Raw genomic sequence first — 22,667 nt, forward strand, 5'->3', positions numbered from 1 at the left:
TCCTATCTTTGTGAGTTTGCACTGTTTTTAAAAATCCCTTTACTATAATTTTGTTGTGGTTTCAATAGGGAGTAAGGTAGATACATGTGTTCTGACTGCCTTCTTTCTCTGTAAGCTGGTTTCTTTCTGTGTCTGCAGGGAGTTGCCTTACAGATATCCTTTCTACAGGGCAGAGGTAGGACCGATTATTCCTGGGCCACGTTTCCTGCCATTTCTTGCCTGTACTTTATACTCCCCTAACCTCCCAAAGCCCTCAATTTATTTCATTTTTTAAAGTTTGTTTATTATTCGTGTATTTTTAGTAATCTCTACACCCAACATGGGGCTCAAACCCATGAAGCCAAGATCAAAAGTCACATGCTCCCCCAACTGAGCCAGCCAGGCACCTCCCAGACCCTTCATTTTAAAATATGTATCATATTCCCTGATTACTGCTGAGACCTCAAGTCTCTTGGGCATAATACCTATAGGTAGTTACTAAACTCAACTGAAATATATACAAACAATTCTAATACTCTCTGGCAAAAAGAAGAAAATAGTCCACTTTGTTTTCTCTTTAGCCCTGGTGGAGTCTTCATTATCAGGGCCTCGAGCTCCCCCAAAAATAAAGAATTGTTTGCAGGTAGGTCTCCTTGATCCAACTGCTTCCATATCAACTTCCTTCTTTCTACTCATATGTAAATGTTCTAGTTGAATCCAGTACTGAGCTTGAGGCTTCCCATGCAGCCCTGCTCTTTCTTGTCCCCTCAGGTTCCTAAGGGGTCAACACAGAGAGAGAGTTTGAGCCTTTGGTTTCTGGAAAAAGCTGAGTCCCTCCCTTCCCTTTCCTGGAGGACAGGGGTGGACAGTCTAGAATTAATTTAACCACTAGCCACATGTGGATATTGAGCCCCTGAAATGTTGCTAACCTGAATTAAGATGTGTTGTTACATACCAGATTTCGAAGACTTAATCTAAAAAAAAAAAAAAAAAAAAAAAGTAAAAATATCTCGGTAATTTTACATGGATTTTATGCTGCTATAATCAACATACTTTGGGTTATATTGGGCTAAATAAAATTATTGTTAAAATACATTTCACTTGTTTCTTTTTACTTTTAATAAACTGAGAAAAGACAGAATTATATATGTGGCTCACATTAGGTTTCCGTTGGGCAGTGGGGTCTAGACAGAAAGCCTGTTAGACCCCCTTTTAGCTCTCCTGTCAATAGAGCAAATACTAAACAGCAGTTTGCATAGTGATTTTTCTAGTCCCTGCCCTAGACTCTTTGACTTTCTAGACACAAACCTCCCAACCCAGGGATATCCACAGCTGAAAAAAATGGGGGTTGAGAGAAGACGACGAAGACAGATAGCAATATAGAGAGACTGAGGGAGACAGAGAAGGGAATCTTAGAAAACCCATCGGCCAAAAGGCTCTCCAGAACCACTAACCTGAAACAGAACAGCAAAGAACAGCAAAGACCTTGAAAATATCTCCAACTTACTTAGGTTATAATCCTTCGCAAACAACAGCTACTATCCCCAGGTTTCCTTATGTTCCTCACACCTATGAACGCTAGGGAAAGAAAGAATGCTAGTCTTCCTTGTTATTCCAGAATGGGATATGACACCACTTCCTTCCAGCCTCTCTCCACCCCCCTCTTTGGGGCAGTTTCATGGATGCCCCTTCTCCCCTCATACCTTCTTCTGTTATGTGAACCCTGCATCATTTCAGGACTGCTCAGGGGGAAATCAAGAAGCATCTGGGAGTACTCTGTCAGGTGTCCCTTTCAGAAACACGTCAGATTTGAATCTCAGAGAAGTGCTGCTCTGGTTTTGTCAGCTGTTCCCATTTGCCTACCCCCCTCTCTGGAAGGACAGTGGTTAGCTTGGTCCTGAGATTCAGTTATTCTATTATTGTAATCACTAAGTCACCATATCCTTATTTCTGTCCTAGACCTAATTGGGTATATGCCAAAAATCCCACCATTTTTTTAAAAAATGGAACCTAAGAACTTGTTTTTGTATCTTTATTCAGATCACTTCAGGTGCCATTAAAATCAGGCTAAAGGAAGCTGAGTCCACTGAACTGATGATAAATGTTGCTCGTGAGAAGTATCGTCCAGTAGCCACTCAAGGCTCTGTTATGTACTTTGTTATTGCAAGCCTCTCAGAAATAGATCCTATGTATCAGTATTCATTAAAATATTTTAAACAGGTAAGTACATTGTTTTGTCCGTGAAATCTATGTCTTTGGTTTCCCTTTAAACCCCATTGAGTTACGTTTTTGACTCAGACAAATCATGAGTCTATTTATCAGGTAAAACCCTCTAGGAGTTTGGGTTCAGTCTTTTGGTTCAAGAGCAACCCACCTGCCATGTCTTCTCAACACTCAAGTGCTCAGCATGCACAGAAAACTGTAGAGGAAGAAAGGAAAGATTTACTCTTGACCTCCTCAACTAACCCATTTAGACTCTGCTTGTCAGTGGGAAGGGTAGCAAAAAATTTGCACCAGTCTTTTACTGAAAACATTCGCTATGTCTTATTTGGCAGTTCCTCCACATTGCCTTGGGTGGTGGGTTTCTCTAACCTACTGGTCTCTGACCTCCCAGAAGGCAGAAATGAAGCCTCAGCCATCCCTGCCTCCCCACCGTGCTGCTACGTAATTAGTGTTTCATGAATAAAGAGTCTGTTTCCATCCCTCCACAAAAGAGCAGTTGAATTTTTATGACATTAGACCGAACTTGGTTTTGCCTCTAAGTGTCTAATTCAGGTTATAGTTAAGGGTCCAGCAGCAAGAGGAGCTGCAGGAGAGAATGGAAATGAATAATTGGAAGAAATGAGAGGCATGTTGTTTAGACGCGCCTGGGCTCTCTTACCACAAGATGTGCATTTGCTTTAGCAGCCTTAAAAACCATTTGTTCTGGGGTCAGATCTCAGCTTCTAAAGACAGGGCTTTGCTGTTCTCATGTCTCTGCTTCCTTCCTTTCGTTGGCAGGTATTAAACTAAGCAAGGTCACAGGATGAGAAAATCCTTGAATTCCACCTAAATGACTTTCATAATGGTTTTGGAGGTTTTGGAATTCATGCTTTTCAAGGTTTTAAAATCTCCTTCAGGAAATAAAAATGAAGATGCTCTGAGAATATCTCAGGCTGACAGAAAAAGGGCTATGGGATGAATCATCAATGCACTGGGGTTTTTCTGTTTAGAAGGGAAACTAGAGACCCTAAACATATTTGTACGTGACCAAACTGGCCTGGGCATCATCTCCCAAAGCCATTCATAACTGCATGTCACGTTGAAATTATTTAGGGTGTATCAAGATTCACTGTGTTTTATTTTGGCACTAAACATCACGTCTCCACTGGATTTTAACTTCTCTGTTTCTCATTAGGTTGTTAAAGAAAGCTCCATCCTCTTTTCTTCTAAGTGTTTTACAGTAACAACTCCATTCCCCTTTGTCAACCAAACTTTGGGGAGAGTTAACAAGGGCTTTCCCTTAAATTTCAGAGAAGATTCTAGCACATTCTTCCCACACCCTAACAATTATGTTGGAGAAGTGCCAAGAAGTGCACATGACCTTCCCTTGCCCTTACATCTCTCACCCCAAAATGATTATCAAATTTGAGTTAAGGACATGAAAAAACTGGTTCTGCCAGCTCACCTCCATTTTCCAGTTTTCTGCCTCACATCAAGATGATGCCTTTTTGAATATTGTTAGGTGTTTGGCAGTGGTTCATTGCTGAAAGATGGGGTGGGGGGAACAAAGGAGAATGCAGAAAATAAATATCACTTATCAATTTGGGATGAATTCTGGCTTTTTCATAGTACATTATTCGTCTCCTGTGCTGCTGCTGACTCACAAAATACAGGGCCAAGAAGGGCGGGAGTGAGGAGCAGGGATTTTTTTTTTTCTTTACAGGAATTGAATTAAATCCAAGACATTGATAGAGCTCTCTTTCACACAGTTGTTCAATACAACAATTGAAACATCTGTAAAGTCAGACGATCTAGAGCAGCGCATAGAAATACTCCTGGAACAAACGCTTCTAACCGCTTACGTCAATGTTTCCAGAGGACTCTTTGAGCAACATAAACTCATCTACAGCTTTATGCTGTGTGTAGAGATCATGCGTCAGCAAGAAAGCCTAACTGATGCCGAGTGGAATTTCTTTCTCCGAGGTTCTGCAGGATTAGAAAAGGTATGTGTTTCACGTTTGGATTGTAAATGTTATTCTAAATGGAGCCCACAAGCACCTACCAATGCTCTGTAGTGGCTGAAGGTTATACATTTGGTTGTGTGGCCCAGCAATGTGGGCACTGAGGGTCTAATGGGCCAGGCTGTCACTCAGCAATGTCTATGCAATTTCTATGCAGCGGTGTCCTGGGATGTGGGGAGTAACCAATGAACTAGTAGATGTGATCATGTTTTGAAAAGTTGACCATCTTACAAATATGAAGAGTTAAAATTCAATAATGTTGTAACTCATAGATTTGGAAATACTGTTTGGGCAATCATGACTCTCTCTTCCCTGGACACAGCTTTCATTATAAAGCACAGGACGTAATATAACTGGACTGTCACCTGCAATACCGTAATACGAGTTCTGCTGCACTTGCCTTCTTTGCATTCATCTTTCTATGGAACTTTCTCCAGCCCCTTCAGCTGGACTATGTCACCTCCGTACTACACACCTGGTCAGCCACAGAAGTGAGCCATGCCCCCACAACTCTTGACTGAAGTTCCATCTTAACCCCACTTTAAATTCTTAGCTCTATCCTCCCAATCTTGAGCCCCACCCTTGGTCCCTGCTGACATGACATCTGCACCTGTTTGCCAGTGTTTGAGCCTCAGTGTATTGATGGGAGGTTGAACTTCATGCTTTTTTTATTTGACTTTCAGTGCCCTATGCTCCCAGGACAAACCCAGACAAGACCTCTCCACCAGAGGTCCTTCCTCCCCACTCCCCACCCATCTTGCATGCATTCATATTCTATTAATGCTTTCTTAATGCTATCTTAACTTCATAATCACTGTTAATACACACAGAGGGCTTGCTTTGTGTTTTATGTATATCAGCAAATTTATTCCTCTTAGTATTCCTCTTAATGTGAGTTCCTAATTTTGTCTCCAGCCTTCAGATAGACAATTAAGCACAGAGAGATTAATTTGTCATGTTCACATACTTAATAGGATTTGGAACCAGCACTGGAACTCTCACAGTCAGTCTGTAGAGCTTGCACTCTTGCCCACTTCACTCTACTGCTGACTATTAGTCACTCAGCCAGGCCTTCCCAGTGCATTATTGTCTTTCTTTCCTCATGGCACTCTGTTAACAGCCTTGTTTACAGTTTTCTCTAGCAGAGGCTTGAAAAAGTTAAAGAACTTTCCAGAATCAGATAACTAATGCATGACAGAGTCTCATTCAAACCTATGTCTAAGTTTCTAAAGCCCATATCCATTCCAGTACCACCTGCTACTTCTCATGAACAACATATTTTGAAAAGAAATGTAAAATATGTTTAAATAGCATCAAACACAAAACTTACAATTGGGGGTGCCTGGATGGCTCAGTCAGTTGAGCATCTGACTCTTGATTTTGGCTCAGGTCATGATCCCAGGATCATGGGATCAAGCCCCACATCAGGCTCCATGCTCAGCATGGAGCCTGCTTAAGATTCTCTCTCTCTCGGGGTGCCTGGGTGGCTCAGTCAGTTGAGCGTCCAACTCTCAGTTTCAGCTCAGGTCATGATCTCATGGTTCATAGGTTCAAGCCCCAGGCTCAGTGCAGGGCCTGCCTGGGATTCTCTCTCCCTCTCTCTCTGCCCCTCCTTTGCTTATGCACTCTCTCTCTCAAATTAAATAAATAAAAATCTTAAAAAAAGATTCTCTCTCTCTCTCTCTCTCTCTCTCTCTCTCTCTCTCTCCCTCTCCCTCTCCCTCTCCCTCTCCCTCTCCCTCTGCCCCTCTCCCCCACTCATGCTCTCTCTCTCTAAAGTAAAAGAAAGACAAAAACACAAAACTTAAAATTAGAAATCATCTTAAGAAACTTCTCAAAAGTTTTTTATTAAACTTTCTTTTCCTCTACCACGAGGAAATTAGAATGATTCTTGACTGATTTTTTTTTAGAAATGTGTTTGGAGGACATCTTTTATCTAGTCACTTTATTTAGTTACTCATATTTTAATACTAGTATTTCCCATTTTTATCATAAATGCTATATATCAATAAAATCAATAGAATACAAAAGCAAACTACATGACCATCTTAGTAGACACAGAATAAAGCATTTGACAAAACCCAATATCTTTTTATCATAAAAACACTCAACAAACTATTAATGGAAGAGAACTCCCTCAACTAGGTAAAGGGCATGGACCAAAACCAACACTAACAACATACTTAATGGTGGAAGCCTGGATGCATTCTCCCTGGGATCAGAAACAACACAAGGATATCTGCTCTAACCACTTCTTCTCAGCATTGTACTGGTGATTCTTGCCAATTAGGCGAGTAAATGAAATAAAAGGCATCCAGATTAGAAAGGAAGAGGTAAAAATATATCTATTTACAGATGACATGATTTTGTATATAGAAAATACTAAGGAACCTGCTTAAAAAAAGACTTAAGTATTAGAATTAATAAATGAGTTCAGGAAGGTTGCAGGATACAAGATCAACATACAAAATAAATTTGTATTTCTTGTATATGCTTGCAATGAACAATATGAAAAATGAAATTAGGAAAAAAGTCAATTTATAATAGCAACCAAAAGAATAAAATACTTAGAAATAAATTTAACAAAAGAAGTTCAAACTTATGCTCTGAACTACAAAACATGTTGAAAGACCTTAGAGGACCTAAATAAGTGGGAAAATTCCTACATTCGTGGATTGGAGACATAATACGGTTAGGATGGCAACATTCCCCAAAATGATCTACAGATTCAGTGCAATCCGCATCAGAATCCCAACTGACTTCTGTGCAAAAATTGACAAGCTTATTGTAAAGCTCATATGGAATTACAAAGGATCCAGATCCCAAAGCTTACTGCAAAGCGGCAATAACCAAGACTGTATGACACCAGCACAAAGATGGACAAATGGATAAATGAAATCAAATTTGAGAGTCCAGAAATAAAACCATGTGTCTGTAGTCGCTGATTTTTGGCAAGGGTGCCAAGCCAATTCATTGGGAAAAGAAGTCTTTTCAACAAATGGTGTGGGCCAACTGGACAGCCACATGCAAAATAGTGAAACTGGACCCTTAAATCACACCATATATAACTTGAAACATACCAAAACCCTAAATGTAATAACCAAAACTCTTGTAAGAGGACGTAGGAGTAAATTTTCATAACTGCATATTTCACAATGGATCCTTAGATCTGATATCAAAAACATGAGCACAAAAAGAAAAAAATAGGTAAATTGGACTTTATCAAAAATAAACATGCTTTTGTTTCAAAGGACACTATTAGAAAAATGAAAACACTGGGGCACCTGGGTGGCTTAGTTGGTTAAGTGCCAGACTTCAGCTCAAGTCATGATCTCTCGGTCCGTGAGTTCGAGCCCCGCATCGGGCTCTGCGCTGACAGCTCAGAGTCTGGAGCCTGCTTCAGATTCTGTCTCCCTCTCTCTCTGCCCCTCCCCCACTTATGCTCTGCCTTTCTCTCAAAAATAAATAAACATTAAAAAAATGAAAAAAAAAAATGAAAAGACAACCCCACAGAGTGGGAGAAAATACTTGCAAATCATAGCCGATAAAGGATTTGTATCTAGAATACATAAAGAACTCTTACATCTCCACAATAAAAAGACAAATGACCCAATTTAAAAATAGGCAAAGGACCTGAATAAATATTTCTCCAAGGAAGATATACATAAGCATGTGAAAAGATGTTCAACATCATTATTCATCAGGGAAATGCAAATCAAAACCTTAAGGACATACCTTTCATCCACACTAGAATGGCTGGAATCAAAAAGACAGATAATAGCAAGTGTCGGTGAGGATGTGGAAAAATCCTCATACACCGCTGCCTGGAGTCAAAACTGGTGCAGCTGCTTTGGAAAACAGTCTGGGAGCTCCTCAGACAAAACATAGAATTAGTGTATAATCCAGCAGTTCAACTCCTGGGTATGTATGAGAAATGAAAACATGTCCACACAAAAAACTTAGACGTGAATATTCATAGCAGCATTATTCATAGTAGCCAAGAAGGTGGAAATAACCCAAATGTCCATCACCTGGTGAGTGAATAAACAAAATGTGGTCTATTCATAACAACAGAATATTACTTGGTCATAAAGAGGAATGAAGTACTGACACAAACCATGACATGAGTAAAATCTTCAAGACACTAAACTAATAAGCAAAAGAAGTCAGTCACAAAATACCACATGTTATAAAATTTGATTTATATGAAGTGTCCAGAACAGGCAAATCTATGGAGACAGAAAGCAGTTTAGTGGTTGTTTAGGCTGGGGCCAGGGGCAGATAGAAGGGTAATAGCTAAAGAATACCTGGGGTTTTTTTTGAAGAGATGAAATGTTGTAAAATTCACTGTGGTGATGGTTGCACCAACCTGTGAATTTACTAAAATACATGGGATTGTATGCTCTAAATGAGTGAATTGTATCTCAATAAAGCTACTTAAAAATGTAGTATAGGGGCACCTGGGTGGCTTAGTTGGTTAAACGTCCCAACTGTTGATTTCGTCTCAGGTCATGATCTCACGGTTCATGAGTTCAAGCCCCATATTGGGCTCTGCACTGACAGTGCAGAGCCTGCTTGGGATTCTCTCTCTCTCCCTCTCTCTCTCTGCCCCTCCCCTGCTCTCTCGCTCTCTCTCTCAAAAATAAATAAATAAACTTATTTTAAAATGTAGTATAGAACCTCAGGCGAATGTTCATGAATTTTCAAAGAATTAGTTTCAGTCTATAATCACAGCTGTTTCTCTCTTTTAAAACTGCTTACCCACCTTCAGGATAAAATTAAATTAAATTAAAGTAAAGTAAAGTAAAATAAAACAAAGTGAAATAAAATAAAATAAAATAAAATAAAATAAAATAAAATAAAACTGCTTACCCACCTTCAGGGAATACTTCCAGATGGCATAATACCTTTCCCAGAAGTTTCTAGGGATATAGGAAATAATAATTGGACATAACATACACTCAGCCCTGCTGAAATGAGATCATCACCTGTCTTGCTACTGATATTGCTATACTACTCAGCTTTCCCCATCTCCTAGAGGTGAGAACATCTGGGAATCAGATCTGAAAACTAGTCTTGAGGGGAATAAAATCATAATATTTGGGGAGTGGGGAGAGACTGGTGCAAAGTCGACTTCACAGATTTAATTTTAACCCTTCACCAGATCAACTGCTTCTTGTAAATGTCAACCTGGAAAGCTTTCCCCAGCTGCACTTCTGGGCAAAGGTGTACAGGTAGAATTGATTCAGCACCTATTACTACTTGGCCTCAGCAAATGGTTATTTTTAACATGCAACTGAAGCTTGCTTTTTCACTTGGACAAGGTGAAAGTATATTTTGTGGTTGTCTTTGTGACTTATTGCTCATTTTCATTCTGTCTTCTAATAGGAACGCCCACCTAAGCCTGAAGTTCCCTGGCTGCATAATGCCATGTGGTTCGCATGCTGTGACTTAGAAGAATCATTTCCAGTTTTTAAAGGACTTACACAATACATACTGTTACATCCTATTTCCATACGAATAGGTAATATGTCAAAAAGGATCTGCTATAAAGGGATTGTAAACAAGCTTGTGAATCTTTTTTTTTTTTTTGAGGCATTCTTTTATTTTATTTATTTATTTATTTATCTATCTATCTATTTATTTATTTATTTATTTATTTATTTATTTTGAGAGAGTGTGAGAGAGCCTGCGCGCACAGGGGATGGGCAGAGGGAGTGAATCCCAAGCAGAAGACATGCTGTCAGCCCAGAGCCCAGTGCGAGCTGGAACCCACGAACTGTGAGATCACGACCTGAGTGGAAACCAAGAGTGTGACACTTAAGCTGCTGAGCCACCCAGGCACCCTAGGCTCGTGAATCTTAACTTTGATGTTTCCTTTAATCTCTTCTGCTATATCAATATTTTTCACTAGGAAATTTCTTCATTATTAAGAAATTGTGAAGTATTTGCTCTCCCAGTTGAATGTTTGAGTTCAATGCTTGGCGCATGAATTTTCAATATTTTATATTTACTATTATACCCATTTAAAAGGGATATACTTACCTCTAAGAATTGCCTTAGCTGCACCCCATAGGGTTTTTTTTTTGTACAAATCAAAATTGTACAACTAGATATTATCAAAAATTAACTGTACTTATGAGCCCAAATCAAGAACTAAAATAATACCAGACTCCCATTATCCTTTCATACTCCCTCACAGGATCCTTTCCCTCTTCCCCAGAAGTAATGCTTGCTCTGAATTATAATATTCTATGTTAATTTTTCTCACAAGTTTTAATATGCAGCCCTTTCAATTTTAAAAGTACACATTTTATGTTAACTAAAATTTAAATAATAAAAAAAGAATAAATAAAAAGGATGATTAGAAAAGCCCTGAAAAGGGGCGCCTGGGTGGCGCAGTCGGTTGAGCGTCCGGCTTCAGCCAGGTCACGATCTCGCGGTCCGTGAGTTCGAGCCCCGCGTCAGGCTCTGGGCTGATGGCTCGGAGCCTGGAGCCTATTTCCGATTCTGTGTCTCCCTCTCTCTCTGCCCCTCCCCCGTTCATGCTCTGTCTCTCTCTGTCCAAAAAAAAAAAAAAAAACGTAAAAAAAAAAAATTAAAAAAAAAAAAAAAAAAAGAAAAGCCCTGAAAAAAAGAAAAGTACATTTTTTTTAGTTTGAAAGCATTTAGGATCTGGAGGAGCTATCTTTGTATTGTTTATAACATAATTATGTTATAGAAATTGGGGCGTCTGGGTGGCTCAGTCATTTGAGCATCTATCTGACTCTTGATTTCACTATGATTCCCAGTTTCTCTTTGAAATTCCAGAATTTTTCCCATCATATCTTGTGAAACTATGCTGTTCATTATGACTAGGCTTAGGATTATTATCTTCCTAGTAAATTATTCCTTTTTTTGAATAATATGCCCTTTACTCTAAATAGTTCTTTTTTGCCTTAAAATATATTTTCTAATGTTAATGTAATTAAAGTGCAATTATCTTGGTTAGGGCTCTGCCTCTATATATTTCTATACTCTTAATTTTAACTCTTTTGTGTCATCATCATGTTTTTGGTGTATCTTAAGTGGAATTTTGTTGTTTTGAGCAGTATGAGAGTCTCTCTTTTTTAACGGGAAAGTTTTAATTCAATGATATTTATTACAATAATTGCTCCATTTCAAGGGCTCTCAACTGGGGAATATTTTGTCTCCCAGAAGACATTTGTCAGTGTCTGGAGGCATTTTGGTTGTCACAACTTGTATGGTGCTACTGGCATCTAGTAGGTAGAAACCAAGAATGTGGCTAAACATTCTGCAATGCTCAGAACAATCCTCCAGAAGAAGTAACCACTTGCCCCAAAATGTCCATAGTGGTGAGACTGAGAAATCCTGATCTGTTCAGACTTACTTCTATCACCTTATTTTTTTTTTAATTTTTTTTTTAACATTTATTTATTTTTGGGACAGAGAGAGACAGAGCATGAACGGGGGAGGGGCAGAGAGAGAGAGGGAGACACAGAATCGGAAGCAGGCTCCAGGCTCTGAGCCATCAGCCCAGAGCCCCACGCGGGGCTCGAACTCACGGGACCCATGAGATCGTGACCTGAGCCGAAGTTGGACGCTCAACTGACTGAGCCACCCAGGCGCCCCTCTATCACCTTATTTTGTGGGGATTTTTTTTTTCTTGGCAGCCTTTTTCTTTGTTTCATTTGTTTTCTTCTTTCTTGCCTTCAGGTGGCTTATCCATTCTTTTATTTACCCCATACTTATTTGAAGTTCTGTGTTCTATTTCTACCCTTTGATAATCACTCTTCTACTTGTAATATGAATATTTATTTAACCAGTAAGTGTAATGATTTAAAATGTACATGGACCAGAACTTCTGGAATCCTAATGTACTTGTTTGATTTCTAAATAAAGACTAGAAAAAAATGAAATGCTCTTCAATAAATGCATCAAATAGAAATTATGTTTCTATATTGAGGACCAGTTAAACAAGACACCTAGAGATAGAAGTAGAACACAAAAAGGAAAACACTCATAGGGGAAGGCTAGAGATGGCCAGTTAGGGACAGACCCAACGCAGAAAGAACTAGATGGAGCCTAACAAACACACAGGCAAAGAAAGAGGGAAGGAGTAGAGGCTAGAAGGCAAAGTAATTCTGGAAACAACTCATCATGTTTGGACAAAAAACACCATGTGTTATCCCTGTTGATTGGGACTAAAATTTCAGCTATTTAAAACTACTTTCCTGCTTTCATTTGTTAAATTTCAGGTTTATTCTGGAAATCCTATACAATTGTGAAGGTTTGTACATGTGTGATAGGAGGGCTTATGTTCTAAATGTGAAATTTAGATCTTTGCAGGTGAAGTTTAATAATCAATTCCAATGGCATTCTTACCTTCTAAAGCTTCCTAATTGCTTAATCTTTTGTCTTTGATAGTTTCTAAGTGCTTCATGTCCTAATAATTGAGAGTTATTTAAAATATGCTCTTATCCTCTCTCGTTAGCCAGAATCCTAGTGAATATACAATAAGTAATGAGAACCTCGAGAAAAAGGAAGTCCTTTTGGAATAAATGGTTCTACTATCTGGTCCTCAGAGTAACACAACCACCTTCAACCAAAGTTGTGTGCTTTGCCCTGTGGTCTCATACCATGTCATTGTCTTTATGCCATCTAGAAATTAGAAGTCTTGCAGAGGTGCACACTCCTCCAGAATAGTCTCAAGTGTCACTGAATTGCTGTCACCACATTTTTGCTATTATTAGACCCTCAGAACAGAGCCCCAGCAGACCAGCTGGAGAAAGAGGTTGTCTAGCCTGGCATTCAAGCCAACGATTTTGCCCAAGGTCCAACCAAAGGAACCTGTTTCATTACTAGAGGACAAACTGGCTGTGTTGGCTTGCTGAGAGGCTTACAGCGCACTGTATACCCTGCCTACAGGAATTTCAGTGCTAACTCTTGCCACATGTTAAAACCATTATAAAGGGTGGGGTGTCTGGGTGGCTCAGTCAGTTGAGCGTCTGACTTCGGTTCAGGTCTTGATCTCATGGTTCTTGAGTTTGAGCTCCACATCAAGCTCCACATCAGGCTCACTGCTGTCAGTGTGGAGCCTGCTTTGGATCCTCTGTCGTTCCCCTCTCTCTCTGCCCCTCCCCTGCTCTCACACACGCACACACACACACTCTCTCTCTCTCTCAAAAATAAACACTAAATATTTAAAACAATTGTAAAGGCTAATCAGGATCCTAACCCTCATGTGACATGCAAGCCCATTTCCTATAAATATTCCATGGGGAAAGGGGAGCAATATATTCTGTTTATTAGGGCATAAAGTTCTATATATGTCAATTTATCCATATGTTATTTAGATTGTTCAAATTATATATGTCAGAACTTCCAGTCTGCTTCATCTATCACAGACTTGATAATTATGTGTTATTTCCTACCACAATTATCTTTTTTCTGCTTTTTCCTTTACCTCCAGCAGTGATTACTTGATGTACTCTTTCACTATTATCTGACACATAGGTTCATTTTATTGTTTTTATTATATATTTTAATTAATATAACTTGACCTATTTGTTCCATTTAATTATATTTGCCTTGAATTCTAATTTATTCAATGTTACTCTTATCACTTCAATTTTCTTTTTTGCTCACATTTGATTAATGTTTCTCTATGCATCCTTTTATTTTTAACCTCTTTGTTTATTTTGTTTTAGCTTTGCTTTTTGTAAGTGATTTGCTATTGGATTTGTTTTCTGATCCAATTTTAAATTATTTTTAATTAGGTTGGTTGGGTAAGGGGAGATTAATATATTTTCATTTGTTGTAAAAACTGATAGTAAATGTAGACATTTTTAAGTTACCAAATACATTTATTTAATTTCAAAGTCAAACCAACTCTAATTAAAGCATCTTTTTAAATTGTGTTTCTAGGATCGTTTGAGACTTATATCAATCCATATGAATGGGAAGGCTATTCTAAAAGTAAGGAGGAAGAATTCATGACAGAAGAAAAAGAGACCAAAAACCGTAATTCCTGGCATCCAGTATTGAGTTCTTTCCAAAAGCTACTTCTCATTAAATGTTGCAAAGAAGAGAAGGTAGGGTGTTGCTTTTTTTTTTTAATTAGAGGTCTGTGTTACAGTTATTTCTACTAATGCTCATCGGCCAGTTATGATTCATAACTGACTAGATTTATTTATTTAGAGATTAACAATGGCCAAGTTTGGGAGGAGACTGCAAGAAATAGAGACTTTGTGTCATTAATAGACCATAATGTTTTATGCAGAAAATGAAAGAAAAGGCTAGAGAGCCATCCAGGAACCTACTCATCCTTTCCTAGCATGCACCATTAGGGACTTGTGCTCTCCAGAGAGGACAGCGGTCACCACAGGGCAGTAGTGGAGAATTGATAGACCTTTCAGATCTTGGCGACAATGGGAAGAAGTCTTTTGAAGAGAACAAAACCACAGTCACCAAGACCAGTTTGAAGATTGTTGGACTGGTCTCTGTAAGAAGCTGTAGCAGCCAGAATTGGATAGAGATTGTAGATGCAGTGCCTGGGTGGCTCAATCAGTTAAGCGTCTGACTCTTGATTTTGGCTCAGGGCATGATCTCACGGTTCATGAGTTTGAGCCCTATGTTTGGCTCTGCACTTACAGTGTGGAGCCTGCTTGGGATTCCCTCTCTCCCTCTCTCTCTGGTCCTCCCCCTCCCCTTGCTCTCGCAAACATGCACTCTCTCAAAATAAATAAATAAAGTTTTTTTAAAAAAGGATAGAGGTGGGAGATGGAAGAGATAGAGGGGGATGTAGAGATGAGGCAACTGGTATGGCTTCCAGTTTCTGCTTGGGTGCCAGAGGGGATAATGTAACAACAACTGAGCAAATGTGAAAGGAGAAGTATGTCACAGAAAGCTGTCACTGAGTCTGCAGTATCTGCCAGCTATCAGAGTACGTAGCAGCCTGGAGACCAATTAATATGTAGGTAGGAAACTCTATAGAGAGAAGCATAGGCTAGAAATAGAGAGTTGCATATTATCAGCATCAAGCTGGGAAGTATATCAAATGGGAGTTGTTGGAATCAGATAGGAATAATGCATAATACAATAAAAGGGCAGGTGGGCAAAGGATGAAACCCTGAGGGGCACCAACTTTAAAGGGAAGAAAGAAAGGATGAGAAGGAATAGTCATAGGGGCAAGAAGAACACCAGGAGAAAAAAGTGACATGGAAATTAAGGATGTATAGAGTTTCAATACAGCAAAAGTTATCAATAGAATAAATGAAGCATCGCAGACAGTTCCAGGACTCTTGCAACATGTCCCAGAAAAGTTCTCCAAATGTGATCAAAGCCACAAATGGTAACAGCCATACCAAATTCACAGAGGATCAATTGAAAATTCTTATTAATACATTGAACCAAAGACCTTCCTTATGTCATACCATCAAATAAAACTTGCTTTACAAATCAACACAGAGGAGTCTGGAATTTGGATTAGGTTTCAGAAATGAAGAGCTAGATATGCACTCCAGAGAGGACAGGGACCTGAATCAGTCAAGACCACCAACAAAATTACCCTGAAGAGAATATCCAAGTATGGCAATATTATACCAGCTACACCTCCTCTCAATCAGATATAGTGACCAAGGCATTTGGGAGCAACCTTTACTCTGGTACTGATTCCAGAGAATGACTTACTAAGGAAATTTGGGTTCCAGAGTAAAGAATTCATGTTCCAAAGATCTGGATTACCTTGCCAGAGAAAAAGCCAATCTGAGGAAGCCTTATAACAGGGACAAGACCAGAGACCAGATTTGTACAATGAGAGACTGCTATTCCCAGGTCTGTTCACAGGCAGAGCCCATTGGGTGTCCAGTGTTTCTACATGGTAGAGTCAATTGCTCCTTTGGGAGAAAGAGGATGTTCCAATACAGTGGCTTGTGTGAGGTACTACAATCTTGCACAAAATTCAGCGTCCTTCAGAAATAGCATATTTGGACCTAGATGGAACTTCATTTCAAAAAACTCTAAGTAAACCAGGTGATTGAGTCATTAGAACTGCAACAGGAAGTAGAATGCCTATCGTTCCAACAATTCTTTCTCTGTCATCAATATTATCAATAGTTCTCAGGACAAGGTTGTTAGCAATTTGAACTAGAAAGAGTAAAAAGAAATTATCAGAGAGGAATAAAGACTGCCAGACAGAGAATAATTTGTGACCACACCAAGCTAAGAAAAGTCCTGTATACCAGTGTTCTCAAATTTTGGCATGTATCAGAATCATCTGAAGAAAAAAAGAATCATCTGGAGAGTTTGGGAAAGCACAGAGACCTGAGGGTACTTCCCAGAATTTCTGATTCAGCATGTCTGACCAACGGGCTAAAACTCTGCATTTCTACCAACTTCTCAGATGATGCTGATGCTGATCCTGAAGCCATACTTTGTGAACCCCTGATTTAATATGATTAAACATATATAAGAAGAAACCATTATTCTCAAAGCAGACGAATGAGGACATCAAGACATATGTCGTGACATGCAGCATTGTTAATTTCCAAGGCTAAATCTACTGAGAACCCCAACTTTGACAGTCCTGGTATTTCAATCCATCCTTCCTCTACCTCAGGAAGGTGGCAGGCTCTTTGAGAGCCAGGCTTTCTCTCTATTGAAAGCCACACTGTTGGGGCGCCTGGGTGGCTCAGTCGGTTGGGCGTCCGACTTCGGCTCAGGTCATGGTCTTGCGGTCTGTGGGTTTGAGCCCCGCGTCAGGCTCTGTGCTGACCGCTCGGAGCCTGGAGCCTGTTTCGGACTCTGTGTCTCCCTCTCTCTCTGACCCTCCCCCATTCATGCTCTGTCTCTCTCTGTCTCAAAAATAAATAAACATTAAAAAAAAAAAAAGCCATACTGTAGACAAAGTCACCCAGGATGAAATCTTAGAGCAACAAAAATTGCACAGCTCTTCCGATTTGAGAAACACCAGTTATATGAATGCAATTTTACCACTTAACTACATACTTTAAATGGTTAAGATGGTAAATTTTATATTATATGCATTTTACCACAACTTTTTAAAAGAAGAACTTCAGCATGTTGGAGAAAAGTGTGAGTACTTCTGTTCTAATATAATGCCCAGTTTGACAGCCACCCAGGATCTTTATCCTTCATCTAATATACTACAGCTGAAATTAAGTTTGGTCACTCAAGAGGGATGAACAGGGGTCATGATCCCCAAATGTTTAAGCTTCCTTTCTCATCACAGTGAAAGCAATGGGCAGGGAATTCTCAAACACAGAGTCTCTCAAGAATGAATTTGTGCACTATTCATCTAAATTCAGCAATTCTCTGTGGATTCTGATAGACAAGATGAACTTAAAAATACACAGAAGGTCTCAGCCAGAGACTATAAAGCCACAGGCCAGGAAAACAGTTCTAAGCAAGACATAATGGAGTCACATATGTCAGAATTGGGAAACTCAACTTAAAAAGCAAGTGAGAGGAGCTCCTAGAAAAGAACTTGGTGATAAAGAGGGAAGAGACTGATCCTGCAACCAAACATGGGATTTTCAGAGGATGGTCTTTAAGAAATGCCTAACTCTCTAGATCATAGGTATGAGAAATCTGAAGCATTTTCACATCAAATTCTTACCAGGATTGCCATAAAGATCTTGATGAGAATAAAACAGCATAAGTCCAGAAGGGTCACAGAAGTAGATGCATTCCAGCCTGTGTTATGGAAGGAACCTGAGGAGCAAGCAGGTCAGTGGGTCCTATCATCTCAGAACCTACTGGAGGATGGTGCAGGAAGTACATAGAGAAAGACCCCCAAATACCCAGAGTTAAGACCATGAAAAGACTTTCTTGGATGATAAGGACTCTGAAAGTAAGGATATTATAGATACAGAGGGCTCTGAAGCTGGAGCTGAGGAACTGATAAGAAATGCCCCAATATAGCCTCATGTAAGTGGGCAAGCATGTAAACATCTTTTCCCAGATTGGCCACAGAAGGGTACAATCAGGGTCATGGCCCTGACCCAGACTGAGATATCCCCTCTCCTGATAACAATAACAAAAAAACATGCAAGGATTGTTTGGACAGGGTGATGTGAATACCTAATGGAGGGTTAATTTTAAAGAAGGGCTGCTGCTTATAGTTGTGCCAGATGCGCACTGCACAAGCCTTAAGGGAGCCATTTGCCTTGTAGATATTATAGGTTAGGTTTGTATATTTATCATGACAGCCTTCTGGCACAAATACCTTAGGATCTCACACACAGGCTCCATACAGGCTAGAGACGGAGAAGGTCTGCAAGAGCAGGAGTAGGGTAAGCAGGCTAGGATAGGATCAGTGAAGGCAACACATTGGTGTAGGAAGTGGTGGGGCAAGGATATGATCATCCAAGCTGAGGCTAATTCCCAAGGAAGGTCAGAAGAGGCTGAAGACTAAAATGAGAACGGAAGATGGGGAGACAAGATATGCAGTCAATTCTGAGAAGCTGGCTTATGAAGGGAATCAAAGAGATGAAATCACTGAGAGGGATGTGGTGCCTGGGTGGCCCAGTCAGTCAAGCATCTGACTTCTGCTCAGGTCATGATCTCATAGGTCAAGAGTTCGAGCCCCACATCAGGCTCCGCACTGAGAGTGCGGAGTCTACTTGGGATTCTCTCTCTGCCTCCCTCTGTCTCAAAATAAATAAATAAACTTTAAAAAATAGCTAGGAAGGGGCAGCAATCAAGGGAAAACTTTTGGTTTTAAGAACTGTGCACAGTAGATCCTAACTGTGCAATAATAAAATCTAGGAGAGAGGAGAGATCAATAGTGCAGAAAGAAACAGTGGAAGGACAGGGGTGCCTGGGTGGCTCAGTGGGTTAAGCGTCGACATCAGCTCACAGGTCACTATCTCGCAGTCTGTGGTTCAAGCCCCACATAGGGCTCTGTGCTGTCAGAGCCTGGAGCTTTGGATTCTGTGTCTCCCTCTTTATCTGCCTCTCTCTCTCTTTCAAAAATAAACATTAAGAAATTTAAAAAAAAATGGTGGATAGACTAAAAGTAAAGTCCATGAGAATGTGGAAGGAATGCACAAGGATGGGACAGAAAGAGGCAAGGATGGGGGAGCAGGCTTATAGATGGAGGGAATGACAAGGGACTTTTCCTCTCATCCGGTAGTCATCTTACTCAGGGAAGTCATGAGAACCATGGCTGTTGGCAGTTACATGGTGCAGAAACCCGTTGTGCACAAACCCAGTAGGAAGAAATATACCTAATCAAGAGAGAATGAGTGTAGAACAGGGCACCACCCTCTGAGAAGTTGAAGGGGAGAAATGGGATGGAATTATGAAGGATCTTCAACATATTATTTTTTTTAATATTTTTCTTTTCAACTTTCAGATAGTTTTTGCTCTTACAGACTTTGTAATAGAAAGTCTTGGAAAACGCTTTATAGAGACACCCCCTGTGGACCTGCCCACTCTGTATCAAGACATGTCGTATAACACTCCCCTGGTATTCATCTTAAGCACAGGCTCGGATCCTATGGGGGCATTCCAGAGGTTTGCCCGGGACAGCGGGTATTCAGAACGGTAAGGTCCACGTTGTGTCGTTTTTATAACTCATGTGAACAGCTCCTTGTTAAAATTTGCCCCTTTTTCTTTCCTCTGTGGAGTGTGAATTCCTACACTTAGGTATCCCTTACTAAATAATAAGATACATTAATATTTAGCTACGTATGTTGTTAAAATTGGGTCAAAAATAATAAAAGCAGATGTAAACTTCATTTGAACGAATGGAAGATTGTCCAAAATGTATAATAATCTAGTGGAATAGTGATTAAAACGTATTTGTTATTTAAGACATTATTTTAATGTATCTGTAAAAGTTTACTCTATATGAAAAACAGATTGTATTAATGTATACTAAGAACAGGCACTCTCATTTATTGCTGGTGGGAATGCAAATGGTACAGGTGCTTTGGAAGACAACTTGGTGTTTTCTTACAAAATTAACATATTCTTACCATACAAATCTAGGAATCAACTCCGTGGTATTTAGTCAAAGGAGTTGAAAACTTTGTCATGTCCACACAAAAATCTACCCACAGATGTTTATAGCAGCTTTATTCATAATTCCCAAACTTGGAAGCAACCAAGATATCTTTCAATATGTGAATGGGTAAATATACGGTGGTACATCCATAAAATGGAATGTTATTCAGCATTAAAAAGAAATGAGCTGTCAAGCCATGAAAAGACAATGGAGGAACCTTAAATGCACACTATTAAGTGAAAGAAGCCAATCTGGAATCTATAATTCCAACTATATGTCATTCTGGAAAAGGCAAAACTATGGAGACAGTAAAAATTTAACAAAGGGTTTACATCCAATATAAAGAACTCTTAGAAATCAATAAAAGGTAGGTAATCCATGGGGGGTGGGGTGGGGGAAGGGTGGGAGGGGAGAGAGGAGATATAAATCGGAAAATGGGAACAGCCAGAGGGTCAGTAAATAAACCTATGAAAAGGGGAAACAATTTAAAACTCAGTGAGACACCACTATATATATATATCCACCAGTTGTTAGCATGTACATGGAAAAATAAATACTCCTGGTAGAAGTGTGGAATGGTGGCATCACTTTGGAAAACAGTTTGAAATTATAATAAAGTTAACATACACATACTGTGTCAAACAGCAGTTCTATTCCTAGGAATAAACATAACAAAATAGGGTGTGTAAGTATACCAAAAGACACGCACAAGAATGTTTATTGCAACATTGTATGTAATAGCCAAGAACCAGAAATAACCCAAACATCCATCAAGAGCAGAATGGATGGATAAATTCTGGTATAATCACACCATAGAATATTATATAGCAGTGAAAATGAATGAACTATAATGACACACAATAATATGAATTAATCTAAAAAATAATGTTAATTGAAACAGACCAAATAAAAACTATATATATACTATATGATTCCATTTATGTAAAATTACTCTATGGTGTTAGAATTCAAAGTAGTTTTCATCTTTGAGAATGAGGAAGGATATTGATTAGGAGGGTGGTGGTAATGCTCTTTTTTTTTGTCCTGGTGGTGGTACAACTGTACATTCACTTTGGAGAATTCATTAGGCCATACACTAATGATTACGTTCTTTTTCTGTATGGATGTGAGACTTCAAATTTAAAAAAAAAATTTTTTTTTAATTTAAAAAACTGATCTATAGTGTTGGAAATCAGGATAACATGTACCTTTGGGAAGGAGGAAGGGAAAATGATTGGAATGGAAAGGGGCATGAGACAGATGTCCCTGGGATGTTGGCAAACTTGTGTTCTCAACCACAGGTGTTCATCTGTGATCATTCATAGAGCTATTTATTGTTTTTTGGACTTTTCCATATGTGTTACAGTAGAAAAGTTTTTAAAAACAAGAAAATAATAGAAAAATATTTGCACATCTACTAGAATGAGGATTTGAAATGTGTGCATATTTTAGGCAAGAATCTACTAAATTTACATTTCTTCATAATCTCATTACCTAAAAATAACATAAAACAGCATTTTTTGTTGTTGAATTCAGGGTGCAAGCAATTTCACTGGGGCAAGGACAAGGACCCATTGCTGAAAGAATGATCAAAGATGCAATGAAATTAGGAAACTGGGTGTTTTTGCAGAACTGCCATCTTGCTGTTTCTTGGATGTTGGCAATGGAAGAACTAATTAAAACCTTCACAGATCCAAGTATGTCGAACACATATCATTTGCATAATAATACTGTTTTTATGTAGTCATCTTTGTTGAATCCAATCTTACAAGAATTTTTTTATTGTAGGCATTGTGTTTCCCCATATTAAAGAGGATAAATTTGAAATCTAGAGAGGTTACTTAAATTACACAGTCCAGATTTGAAAAAAGATCTTCAGACTCCATGTTGGGGGCATGATCCACTGGACCACTTCTGTTTCATGTTACCTTCTATGGAGGCCGTTTGAGTTCAGAATAGATTACACAGAGGCATGATAAAAGAAATAGAAAAATGGACTTAGGACAAAGAAAGTAAATTAAATCTTTCACTAAAGAATGAGAGAAGTTAAGGAACAGATTCAAATTGCCACAACCCACTTAGAGTCGTGTTTTACCACTTATTATTCTCTGTAACTCCTATGCCTACTAACTTTCATGTGTGCCTCCTAGCCATGTTGTCAAAAACCAAACTCCACTTTTGGAGCCAAAATATAATGCAGAAGATAGAGTTTGGGATAAAGAGGAACTTTATTGTTCAGGTCATGATCTCACAGTCACGGGATCGAGCCCTAGGTCAGGCTCCATGCTGACAGTGCAGAGCCTGCTTGGGTTTCTCTGTCTCTATCCATCTCTCTCAAAATAAATAAATAAACTTTTTAAAAAATAATAAAAATAACTGAAACCTCAGGAACTGTATGATTGGTAATAAGCAGGATGAGCCCTACTTTACCA

The 22,667-nt window shown here is 39.1% G+C and overlaps 1 protein-coding gene across 1 annotated transcript in view; it reads left to right on the forward strand.

Annotated features, from left to right (window-relative positions):
* The window catches only part of DNAH6 (dynein axonemal heavy chain 6), a 217,528-nt gene that overhangs the window by 160,371 nt on the left and 34,490 nt on the right, over positions 1-22,667 (forward strand). Inside the window, exons 60-65 of the mRNA XM_049652036.1 lie at positions 2,020-2,199; positions 3,951-4,184; positions 9,591-9,726; positions 14,130-14,296; positions 19,582-19,772; positions 21,772-21,932. Of these exons, the coding sequence (XP_049507993.1) occupies positions 2,020-2,199; positions 3,951-4,184; positions 9,591-9,726; positions 14,130-14,296; positions 19,582-19,772; positions 21,772-21,932 (1,069 nt within the window). The remainder of the gene's footprint in view (positions 1-2,019; positions 2,200-3,950; positions 4,185-9,590; positions 9,727-14,129; positions 14,297-19,581; positions 19,773-21,771; positions 21,933-22,667) is intronic.

Source organism: Panthera uncia (genome assembly GCF_023721935.1).
Source record: "Panthera uncia isolate 11264 chromosome A3 unlocalized genomic scaffold, Puncia_PCG_1.0 HiC_scaffold_12, whole genome shotgun sequence".
Classification (NCBI taxonomy): Eukaryota; Metazoa; Chordata; class Mammalia; order Carnivora; family Felidae; genus Panthera; species Panthera uncia.